Source organism: Culex pipiens, chromosome 2, assembly GCF_016801865.2.
Source record: "Culex pipiens pallens isolate TS chromosome 2, TS_CPP_V2, whole genome shotgun sequence".
NCBI classification, from domain to species: Eukaryota; Metazoa; Arthropoda; class Insecta; order Diptera; family Culicidae; genus Culex; species Culex pipiens.
Window position 1 is genome coordinate 26,248,137 of NC_068938.1, and position 12,842 is coordinate 26,260,978.

The window sequence follows — 12,842 nt, forward strand, 5'->3', positions numbered from 1 at the left end:
AAACCGGAAAATTAATGTTTTCTGAGTCCCACCCAAACAACACGCAATTTTCTAATGTCGATATCTCAGGAACTAACGGTCCGATTTTCAATGTTAAAATATGAAACATTCGTGAAATTTTCCGATCTTTTCGAAAAAAATATTTTCAATTTTTTTGAACAAAGACTAACATTTCAAAAGGGCCAAACATTCAATATTACGGCCTTTTAAAATGTAAGTCTTGGTTTAAACACTTTGAAAATATTTTTTTCGAAGAGATCGGAAAATTTCACGAATGTTTCATATTTTAATATTGAAAATCGGACCATCAGTAGAAAATGGTGTGTTGTTTGGGTGGAACTTAGAAAACATCAATTTTCCTGTTTTTAAACCTTTGCATGGCAATATCTCAGCAACTAAGGGGCGTATCAACAAAGTCCGAATAAGCAAAATATAGAGGATTTTCTCAGCTTTTCAAAAATATTTTTTTCAATGGTGGGCAAACATGTGCACTAATTTAAAAAAAATGAAAAACTGCGACTATTTCCAAAAATGTCACCTAAAATGGATTTAACTTGAAAACGGTGCACTTTATCAAAATTTCACTACAGTATTTTTTGATTGCAAATTTGATTTTACATCGAAAAATGAAATTCAAAAATTTTTGCGACCAATTTTTCGATTTTTTGAAAAAATCAGTATTGATTCAAAAATTTATAACTCGCTCAAAGATTTTTTGCACAACCTGGAAATTTCTGAAAAGTTGGCAATGGATGTCCTCTAAAACATAACCAAAAATAAAAAAAAATAAAAATAGTGTTTTTTGCAAATCAAGTTTTAGTGACAAAAAGTTGAATAAAAAATCACCAAAATTTTTTTTACCTTGTATCATTTTTTTCCAGTGTAGTCCTTCGCCATACCTACAACTTTGCCGAAGACACCTAATCTATCAAAAAATTCCTTCAAAAGATACAGTTTTTTGAATTTCCATACATCATTTTTGTATGGCCAGCTGCCAAATTTGTATGGAAAATTATATGGACAAACTAATGATGCAAAATGGCTTCTTTGGGCATACCGATGGCACCAAAAAAGTTTCAGTCGGATTAAAAAATACAAAAAAAATCGAATGACCGAAATCTGAGAGAACTGCTCACATTATTAAAATATTTGGTAAAGCAACACCTCTTGTGAATAGGTAGTTTCAAATAAAAAATTGTAGTGTTTGGTTTAAAAAATTGCAACTCTTAATTGCTTAACTAATTAATTTTCTCTCTTATTTTAGATACGAAAAGAGGACGAGGACAGCGATATCGCCAAGGATTGGAAATTCGCAGCAATGGTAGTTGATAGATTGTGCCTTATAATTTTCACATTTTTCACAATAGTGGCAACCATAGCTGTTCTATTTTCGGCACCGCACATCATCGTTTCGTAGCCATATGGAAAAGGTTATTGTTATTGGTTTTATCATAAAATCAATTTGTTATTCATTAAATTATTGTCGAGACTTTTTAAATAAAATTCAGGCGGGGAAAGAGAGTGCGGAAGAAAAATCATGTGAGTGACACGAAGAAAATCAGAAAAAAAACTGGCGACAGCTGCGAAAGTGGGAAATCTTAACTACAGGCAGAAAGCGAAGAAAAGCCAAACGAAACCAAAAAAATAGTAAAACACACGTCGAAAACCTTAACCCTTTACAGAAGGTATCCAAAAAATAAAACAAAAGCACAAAATCAGATTTAGGTTTTTTTTTTCTCTGCAGGAAATTGTATCATTTTACGTTACAGCAAGCAAAGTTCGAATCGGTCTTCTTCGCTAGGTTTGAGGAAAATCGAGACATATATTTTTTCTTCTTATTTTCGAGAACAAGCAATAATGGCGACTGATATCAAGATCGAGCAACGTATCGCGATTGTTGGAAATTTTAGGAATTTGAAAACTGCAGCACTTTGCTGTCCAGTTTCCGTTTTCACAGCAGCTCATACAATCACTTTCGTTTCACGCGCATTTCTCAATCAAAAGCAATGCATCGATTTCTCGTTGATTGAGGTTAGGTAAAAAACAAAACGAATCGTCTCAATCTGTCCCGGCGCGCACCGATCGTTACACGTACAGTCTGTAGAAATCGCGAAATTGTTAGGCAAACTAATAAAAAAACTCACGTGGCGAGATGACGAAAAAAACGAATTCATTGAACAAAAAAAATCATTCACACCCTCACTCACACAAACTCACAAGCAAAACAAAGAAAAAAAAAACAAACAAAAAAAACATAACTTTAAAAAGATAAGAAATTGAGCAACTTTTTTAAGTTATCATTTATAGCGAAGATATTGAAGATTTAAAGAAGAAATCATATAAAAAGTAACAAAAAAAAATCTTTATTCTTTGGTTCGAACATTATTATTGAATTGCACCTTTGAAAAACTGCAGCCCCTTTCGCCCTTTTTGAAGCAGCAGCGGTTGGCTCCTCCCATTTTCCCCTCTTCGGGAGAAAGGGGAGGAGCCAGCGCGGTTGCCGTTGCCAAAACGGGAGAAAGGGCATCGGGTTGGCCAAAAGGATGCAAACGAGTAAAGTGGAAATTTCTAAATTAATAATCAGAAGAAAACAAAAAAGTCGCAGCGACGCGCACCAGCAGCTCAAAGTTGGCAAAACAAGAGAGAGAAACAATGGGAAAGAGAAGGGGCGTTATATTGATAAACAAAGAAGTAAACAATCTTGCGAATGGCACACAGAGAGAACCAACAGAGAGAGCGTCATCACGAGGAGAGAGCGGAAAACAAAGTGAGAGAGCGAATGGATGAGACACAGGAGAAAAGAGAGAAAAGATATTTGGTAGCTTCTTTCGAGTTTGTGTAGTAACGTTTATCAAAAAAAGAAAACAAGCAAAAAAATTAAGCAAATGCGGAAAGTGTCAAATAATGGATCAAACAACCAAGGAACCATGCGAGAAGCAAGCGCAGAAATTAAGCTAGAATGAGAAAGAGAGAGAGAGAACGCAAGACGCAGCAGAGTAAAAGAGGAGAGCGAAAGTTTTAAATGTAACGCAGTGAGCGCGAGAACAATGGGCTTGGGCCAACACACACACACGCTCTCAAAGACCGATGCTGATTTTAAGAGCGAGAGAAGAGAAAACAATTGAAAGTCAAGTAAAAAATTTATCAACAGCAGCACGACTGTGATATATAATAAAAAAAAGTATATTTAAATTATTATTATTAATTATTGAATAATTATTGATTAAAGTACTGTAATTATTACTGAGCGAGACGACGGCGAGGAAAGGGAAAGAGAGACAAAGAAAAAAATGAAGCAAAACAACTGAGCGGATTCGGGAGAGATTTGATCCTCTCCCGGAGAGACACTATAAGACGCGTTGAACTCGTTTGGAGACAGCTGAGATCGACGGGTTGAGCCGATTGGTGGGTTTGGGCGAGCTGGTTTAGTTTCATTTAACCGTGAAAAATAAAAAATATATCAAAATTTGGTTTACCTTATTCAATTGAAAAATTCAATAAAAATCTGAATCCCATGCAATTTTTTAATTGTTAATAAACTTTCAAGGGCTAGAAAAAATGAAAATAATACAATAAAAATAAAATTTAAAAAAGTATTCTTTTCTTCAAAAATGTACAATTAAAATATTTTACTGTTGAACATTAGGGTAAAGTGACCTGTTTTTGGACATTAGGGTAAATACTTTAGTGTTGGTCATAAGGGAAGAAAAATCTCAAATGTTGAACATTAGGGTAAAATACTCTAGTGTTGAATATTAGGGTAAACTGACCTGTTGTTGGACATTAGGGTAAAATATTCTAGTGTTGAACATCAAGGTGAAGTGACCTGTTATTGAATATAAGTTAAAATTATCTAGTATTGGTCTTCAGGGTTAAAATACTCTAGTGTTGAACACGAGGGTAAAGTGACCTGTTGTTGGACATAAGGGTAAAAAATTATAGTGTTGAACATTAGGGTAAAATACTCTTATGTTGAATATTAGGGTAAAGTGACCTATTGTTGGACATTTGTGTAAAATAATTTAGTGTTGGAACATGAGGATAAAATACTCAAGGGTTGATCATTAGGGTAGAATACTCAATTGTTGATTATTAGGGTACCTGTTTTTGAACATTAGGGTAAAATATTCTAGTGTTGAACATTAAGGTAAAGTGACCTGTTATTGAATATTAGGGTAAAATACTCTAGTATTGGTAATTAAAGTAAAATACTCTAGTGTTGAACATTAGGGTAAAGTGACCAAGAAATGAGCAGAAACTTGCAACAGATGCCACAAAAGACCAGGGGATCGTTCAAGTGGATTGCTTTGCTTTTTTTACCTATTGTTGGACATAAGGGTAAAATACACATGAAATATTTTCAAGTTGGAATAAGGGTAAAATTCTTTAGTGTTGGACATTAGAGCAAAATACTCTGGTGTTGATTAATAGGGTAAAGTAACCTATTTTTGGACATTAAGGTAAAATATTTAAGTGTTGAACGTAAAGGTAAAATACTCAAGTGTTGAACATTAGGGTAAAGTGACCTGTTGTTGGACATTAGGGTAAAATACTTTAGTGTTGAACGTAAAGGTAAAACACTCAAGTGTTGAATATTAGGGTAAATACTCTAGTATTGAGCATTACGGTAGAATGACCTATTGTTGGGCATTAAGGAACAATATTTAAATGTTGAACATTAAGGTAAAGTGATCTGTTCTTGAGAATTAGGGTAAAATACACTAGTGTTGAACATTAGGGTAAAGTGGCCTAATGTGTGGGTGGGTAAAATACACTTGAAATGTTTTCAATATTTTAGATATTTTCTGCTACTGTCATTAACCTGAAGCATGACAAATTTGTTCTTCTGACTTTGCTCAATTTGAGTTGTGCTGCTTGATTCAGTCAAATTTTAAAGTTAAAGCAGTTTTTGTTAAAAATGTATATTTTCTCTGGAGATTTTGTTTCTTTTTGATCTTCGACTTTTAAAATGATCAAACGGTTACAAAAAATGTCAATAGCAGGTGTCATGATGACTTAAACCGGATAAAAAATCATTATTTTTACCAAAATCTGACAACTTTCTTGCAAATCAACAAATCACATCGACTCCCAAAAAAACACATCGCCATTCAATCAAACTGAGGAATTTAAACAAAGCTAGTTATTTCGTCGGAATCTAAAATTAAACAAAAAAATCTCTGTAAATAGTAGCATTTAAGGGGCACACACAAAATGAGCGCCATTATTCGGGTGAAACTACAGTCCATTCGGGCTCAATGGACTGCAGTTCGAGAGGGTAATTTCTGCATCATTTTACTTACAATTAATCCAAAACAAAACTACACTAAATGTATTGGAGAAATGAAAAATCATTGAATATCTGGAGTGACATTGGCACAGGTTTGAAATTGGTAGGGAAGTAGGTGCTGATTTTTTGGTGGTGTGTTCTTTTTCAAGAAGTTGAGGAGGAGTTGTTGAATTTTAAGGTGGTTAAACGATCGAGGTAATGCAAATCACAGTTACAAAATGATAAAAGTGGGAGATTTCCACTAATTTTGAAGTTTTTTAAAATGAGCCATAAACCAAGTTGATCAGTTTATAAGTTGGTGATTAAATTATTTCAAAATTAACGGAAAATTTATACATTTCTGACATCAATTGCTTTACACTTCATAATTTGACTACTTTGAATAGCAGATCTCAAAAAGATCAAACTCAGACAATAAATTTTACGTGCTTCTTGCTAGTGATAGTAACAGATAAAATTTCAAAATTTTGAAAATCATTCAAAACTTAACCTTGTTCAGACTCTTGTTTAATTTACATTTTCAAGAAACTTTGAATCGAAATGGTATCGATATTTCTTAGCAGTGTTTCCAGAATGTTTGAAAGTAGGAGTTTGAATGGTGTTTTGAATAAAATTTATAGCATCTTATCCTATTTATAAATTTAGTGCTGAAATCTCAAAACAGGGTTGCCAGATTTTCAATGGTTTTGGCATATGAGAAATTATTTTTGACAACTTTTTAGTGATGTGGAAAATTTTCAACATCTAACATTAAAAATTGTAATGAATTCAATTTAGGCAAAGTTACTGTAAAACAGTGTTGCCAGATCTTTTTTTTAATTGAAGAATAAATAGTTTTTTTTTAAATTATTTTAATGAATTTCAGAACATTCTTCATAAAAAACTGGGTACCCATAACTTAAGACAAGGCTTCCAGATCTTCCTTGAGATGGGTGATTTTTTTTAAGAAACTACAATTAACCCTCAACCAACCAACCAACTCACCTGTCAGCTCCACCGCGCTCCGAGTTCCTTTGCTCTGTAAGAAAAAAAAGCTGAGCTAAACAAAGCAAAAAAAACACACACACGAAAACCCAAAACAAAACAGTCGCATTTCTTATTAAATGTAAACAATTTACATTCGCTGAGATAAGGTTAATAAGACAAAAAGAAGAACAAGAGGCAGCACTGCAGTGGGGCGGTTGCCAGCAAAACGGTGACAGTTCTGTACAGTTTTGTTGTGGTTTTGTTGCGATGAAGTTAGGGCCAGATGGAACCAAAACAAAGTGTGGGGAAGAATTAATAAAAGCATACAAACAAAGCAGTACTGAACCATTTTCCTATAAATGTAGTTTAAAAAAAAGAGAAGGTAAACATTTAAAGCAAAACTAGAACAATTTCGTTTTCGTACAAAAAAGTGGGTATATTTGTTGACGGATTGATTTTCATCACGTTTTGATAGTTTAAGCGTAATTCTAGCAAGAGGTTTAAAGGTATTAGTGAAAGTCTCCCGAAGATCAAATCCACTAGCTGGGTGAGGGAAATAAAAAAAAGTAAAACCACAGACAGAGTAAGACATTAAATAATTGAATAAAACAAGTATTAAAAGAAAACAATTGAGGCATTAAATCACGAACTTGAAAGCACAAAAAGGAGATACAATTTAAATCAATTAATAATTAAGTGGTAGTTAATTGAAAGAAGATAAAACAAGTATGTAAGGGTGAGCGCTAAAGTGAACCCTTGCAGCAAAAGTTACTCAGCAAAAAAAGGAACTTTTTCCACGGGAAGCCAACTTGCTGGATTGGAGGACCCCTCGTGGCAGGATGTGGACGGCGCAGGACGACGAGGAACGACGACGGTTTCCCAGTGAAAAGTGGCGCTGAGCAGATATTTACGAAATTCTATGAATTTTCAAATAGTACAGTAAACCAAATTGTAAAGTTGACTATATGTTAAGAGGTAACCCAATTTAATGATTATAATCAATTACAAAAAAACACACGAACATTGTTGAGTGAGCGAACCCCTTTTGGATGAAACACACACACACACTAATAGAGATACTGTGAAGGTAGGAGGCGGCCATAGATGGCGCTCCCCTTGAAAAAAAAGAGAAGACACAAACACTGTAGTACTGTCAAGTGACAGAAAAGACCACGTGCACTGGAAAACTGTGCCAAAAAAGAAAACACGGAGGAAAATTTCAGTCCCGAAAAAGAGTTCAGCATTAAACAAACACATTAAAGAATCACACTTAAAAAATATCGTCTCACGTTGCCAAAATCAGCACACTTTAATCCGAACAAGTAAATTAAACGAAGGAAATCAAATCGGCGAGCGCAGAGCTGCGAGAAATTGAATCATTAAATCCGACTTGGAAAAATACTAAAATGTACCATATCAGTAAAACAAAAAAAAAATCACGTAATTGAAGATCAAATAGTCAAAATCGCTTAGAGCACCCCTCCTTCCCGTCACTGAAAAGAAGAAAGTTTAAGAATCAGCTCCGTCGACCGCCCAAGTCGACCAGCACGAACGAAGCTTGCTCTATACATTGAAACAATACGACTTTACTCAACACTCCCACACAGATACTTCTAGACTGCAACCAATATTGCGATAATTTTCCCCATCGAACGAACGATACAAACGATTGTGTAAAAGGCATTTTTTAAGGTAGACTAATTTTTACACTCCTAACACACTAATACACACGTGCGCAGCTGCAGAGCAACCTCCAAAGTCCCACTCACACACACACTTCACACGAATACCAAATAAAAAAAAATCTAAACGCAAACGAGGCAATCGAATCGATTCCACCAATACTGTTACACCGTTGAATTGTTTATTTTCGAGCTACAAAAACTACCACCACCAGCACCATTTAATACGATTTTTATACACACGAACTCCCATCTTTTGCTTCCTTCCAATTTCTTGAGAAATACAAAACAAAAACAAAACACTGAAAACCAGTCAGAATCCGAATCGAAACGTAGTGTGACGAGCGTTTAAAATCCATTGAACTAAAAAAAAGAAAACGAAAAATCAGTAATTAAATTCACGTTTTGTGACCTCCCCTGCCCCTTAAAAACGAACATCACAAAAATAAAACCCAGAGAGAAGACAAGAGAAGAAAAAAATGAATGAACTTAAAACGGGAATGAAACATTTTCTACGCAATTTACATCAATTTGATAAATGTGAATATTTTAATTAGTAAAGTGCGCAAGCAGTAAATCAGTAAATAAAGCGACGAAAAAAGTACGATGGCGACGTGAAGATTTAAACAAAGCAAGTACATAACACTAAATAGAATTCCTACTTAAACAAAAGATACAAAATCAGTTGTGGGCGACAGGCGGAATGCAACACACACTCACACATAGCCATACACTCATTGAAACAATAGAACCTAAATAGAGCAGAGTTACAACCAATACATACATCGTTAATAATGACCACCTTTTGATAAAATACACACACTGTGAAAATGGGAACCAGTAAATCCTTAAACAAGAGAGTGACTAATTTTTGCGAAATTATTTAGTCATCCAACTTATTTTATAAGCTTATTAAAACAATTTATCTGAGTGTCAGCAAAAAAAGAGCAATCAAATTTCCATTTTTTACTCAACAGTCAGCAAACTATCAAAACAAATGTTTGATAGTATGTGTGAGCACTTCTTAAAAGGCGAAGCTAAAATTTTAAGAGAGGGCCAAATTCTCTTCACTCTTTCGTGAATTTGGAGGTTGTCTCAACTCAAACTGAGAGAGAAATTTGAAAGCGAACCAGTATCCATTCTCTCTTTTGCGAGTTTCGAGATTTTTGGACGAGTTTTCTATCTTACTAGAACAGTCAAAAATAAAACGTCATATCAGTTTTTATAAACCACCAATGTTAGTAAATATCCGTGAAGATTCTTCTGAAAAGTTTCCTGAGTTTTCATTCCAAATTGAAATTAAAATAAATTTTGCCTTGTCTCTGTAACGTTTACAAAACAATCTTGAAGCCATCAAAACAAATGTTTGGTAGTGTATGTGAGCACCTTGCAAAAGAGCTATCATCAGCGATGCCAGAATATCAAAAGAGATAAAATTGAAGGAGAATCTCTCTTCAATCTTTTGCGAGTTTAGAGATTTTCGGGAGCGATTTCAACCAAACTAATATGTGTTTATGAGAATTGATAGATACCGCATGACAAGCTGTCACTTTTTCGCAGACGATCGGAAGAAAATCCGTCTCAAATAACATAAACCGAGAGATAAATTTGTGAGAAACCCGGTTTCTTCTCTCTCTTTTGAGAATTTCGAGATTTTCGTCAGATATTGTTAAATGTGCTTCATATTTTCAAAATAGATTTTTTTTTCAAGCTTCAGTTAAGAAGAATTTTCTTCAAAAAAGTTTTCCTGAACTCACAAAAGCGAAAATTTAAAGAGATTCAGTCGTGCTTCTCTCTTCGCGAGTTTTGAAATTTCTTATTTTATAGACCAATTATATTTGTAAATCACGGTTGTTAACGATAAAATTCTCGAGACTTGATAATGATAACGATCGTTATATCGTTTTTATCCGGACGATGACGATATTTTATGTGTTTAGAAAATACTAAAATTTTCACAAATTTCCGTATTTTTTCGAAATTACATACTCACATTTTCAAAATGTGCAATATGCATATCATACGAAGCGAAATTTGGTTTGCTTTTTTACCTTAATGGAGTTTTTTTTAGAAAATATGAAAAAAAAAATCACAAAATACCGTATTATTAAAAAGTGCTCAAATTTTCATAATTAATAGAATATGTTTCTGAAAATTACTTAAATTTTAACAATTCACCGTGTTTTCCGAAAATACTCAAATTTTCAAAATAGGCAATATAGGTATCAATAAAAGCAAAATTTTGTTTGCATTGTTCACGTTTTTTTTATTTATTTTTGAAAATATTGAAAATTTTCACAAATTACCGTATTTTTCAAAAATACTCTTATTTTCAAAATGTGCAATATGTGTATCAAACGAAGTGAAAATTTTGATTGTTTTTTCTAATTATTAGAATGAAAAACTCATTGGAAAATACAAAAAAAAAATCATAAAATACGGTATTTTACAAAAGTACTCAAATTTTCATATTTTGCAATAGCGGCATCAAACGAAGCGAAATTTACCGTATTACACAAATTACCGTATTTTTCAAAAATAACGAAATTTTCTAAATATTCAATATCGGGTATCAAGCGAAGCAACATTTTTGATGATTTTTTCACCTTTTTGAGTTATTTTTTTCGAGAGTTTGAATATTATGTTTTTTTACAAATTACTGTATTTTTTCGAAAAACTCAAATTTTCAAAATGAGCAATGTGTGTATCACACGAAGCATTTATTTTCCTTTTCACATGAATAAAGTTTTTTTTGGAAAATACAAAACAACAATCACAAAATCCCGTATTATTCAAAAATACTCAAATTTTTATAGTTTGCAATATTGTTGTCAAACAAAGCAAAAATCATGCTTTTTTTGTAAAAAAATTTCACTGAGTTACGTAATTTTTCGAAAATACTCAAAAGTTTAAATTATCCAATTGGGTATCAAACGACGCAAAATTTTGTGAAAGTTTTGTTGACAGTGTGTTTGTTTGGGCTCACTGAGTGAGAATCCTCACCGAGATCTCGATCAGATGACAGTTCTGTAACTGAGTGACCAAGAGAAATGTAAGTTGTGAGTTACTCTTTCATTGACCGTCACTCACTGGTGACAACCAACACTTTGACAACGGGTAGTTTGAACCTTACTCAGAGTGTCCAAAACACACACCAAAATAGACAAATCCAGCGAAAGCTCAACGCTGCTTTTTGATGGTGAGAGATTTGACAGCTCTCATACTAAATGTCTGGATTTTCATACTATTTGTTAATTTTCTTTTAAAATTAAATACTTAACATATGAAAACTATTTATTTTTGGTGCCCAAAATTCCTGCTGAATCGAATGGTGTACTTATCTCGATTGCAAATTTTTCGAACAGTTTTTATTTTAATAATATTCTAGACACATTTTGTGCACCTAATCAATCAATACTTTTATCATAAATAATCATTTTATTGCTTAAAAATTGAGTTTTCCTGAGCTCCCATATTCAAATACATGGAAGCTGTCATTTCTAACACCATTGGCCACCTAGCGGCCATTTCAAACTGGATTCGTCTATTTTTAGAGTTAATTTCACGCAATCAATTTTGAACTCACCAACACACACACACACACAAACACACACTTTCTCACTTGTCAAATCCATTTGAATATTTCATTAGTCATTCCATTTTTGCCACTCATTCGCGCAGTTTGCATTTGTAGATATGACATTTATCAAATTTAAATAAAGAATAGTAATGATAAAAAAGTAACAAATTGCAATTAAACGCAAGAATAAATCACACAAATCCAAGAAGAAAAACCAACATGCTGTCACACTCTCATACACACACTTACAGAAATGTTTCGAAGATCGAAAAAAGTGACGTTTCTCATTCTGATACTTTTTCCAAAATTTCCAAGTCTTACAAAAAAAACCAAACCCCTTAAGAATGAAAATAAAAAAAGGAAACAATAAGCAAAAAAAAAAAAACAAAATCCCCTTTTAGCTCTAGAAAATATTACACTACTCGTGTTGCCACAAAGGAAAAGGAGAAAAAAGAAACTAAAAACCGATGGCAATTTTCCAAAAACTCTACTTGAGCGTAAGACCCTGTCAAAAATTGTGATTTTGTACATATTGAACTTAAAGTTAGGAACAAATCGGAGCATTTAATAAATTAATAAAAAGAAAACAAGTGAAAGGAAATGATGAAATCGAAAGAAAAAATCTCATTCGAAGTAGAAAACAGACCGAAAATGGCTATTATTTTGCGTACTGACATCGATATTTCACCAAAATCTTTCGGTTTGGGCACACTGTTGTTGATTGGCTTAGTTTTTGTACGATCCTCCAAATAAAAAAAGCAGATATACAGCCTTAAACTGATTTGTACTGTTCCTCGTGTGTGAAGCCAGAGCAAGCAAGATAAACTAGAAGTCGTTAGTTCCACAAAAAAAAGACAAGAGCAAATCATTTTTCGATAATAAAGTATAAACAGAAATAGAAACTACTAATCGATTAATCCGGCTATAGCAAAAGAGCGAGATAGTGAGCGAGACTCTCACTCTCACACACTCTTTTGTCTCAGAGAGAAATCCAATAGAACTAACCAAATCAGACGCAAGCAAATAGATACACACAACAACACATTCAACACAAAAAAAAACTCAGCTCACCCCAACAAACACTAGTCGAAACCAGAAAAACAAAAAAAAACATAGCGAGAGAGACAATTTTCAAGTTTAATAAATAGATAAATACTATTCAATTATCAGTTGACGAGCACGCAGTGAGTGCAAAGTGAACAGAGTAAACTAGAAAGAGAAAAGAAAAAAAAAACGCGAAAATGGTCGGAAAAGAAAAGCAAATACAAAACAAAAAATAGTAAATTTCAGTAAAAATCTAGACAAAACCAGCAAGCAAAAAAGG

General features: G+C 33.2%; 1 protein-coding gene and 1 long non-coding RNA gene across 2 annotated transcripts in view; one reads left to right on the top strand and one right to left on the bottom strand.

The window, feature by feature from the left end:
* The window catches only part of LOC120420966 (neuronal acetylcholine receptor subunit alpha-7-like), a 209,487-nt gene extending 202,026 nt beyond the window's left edge, over nt 1-7,461 (top strand). Inside the window, exon 14 of the mRNA XM_039584098.2 lies at nt 1,265-7,461. Coding sequence (XP_039440032.1) covers nt 1,265-1,417 — 153 coding nt within the window. The 3' untranslated portion in view covers nt 1,418-7,461. The remainder of the gene's footprint in view (nt 1-1,264) is intronic.
* On the bottom strand, nt 2,823-10,147 carry LOC128092794 (uncharacterized). Its single transcript, XR_008212015.1, has 2 exons — nt 3,995-10,147; nt 2,823-3,910 (listed from the first exon to the last, which is right to left on the bottom strand). It is a non-coding gene; the product is annotated as an uncharacterized LOC128092794 (long non-coding RNA).
* Between the last annotated feature and the right edge of the window lie 2,695 nt (nt 10,148-12,842).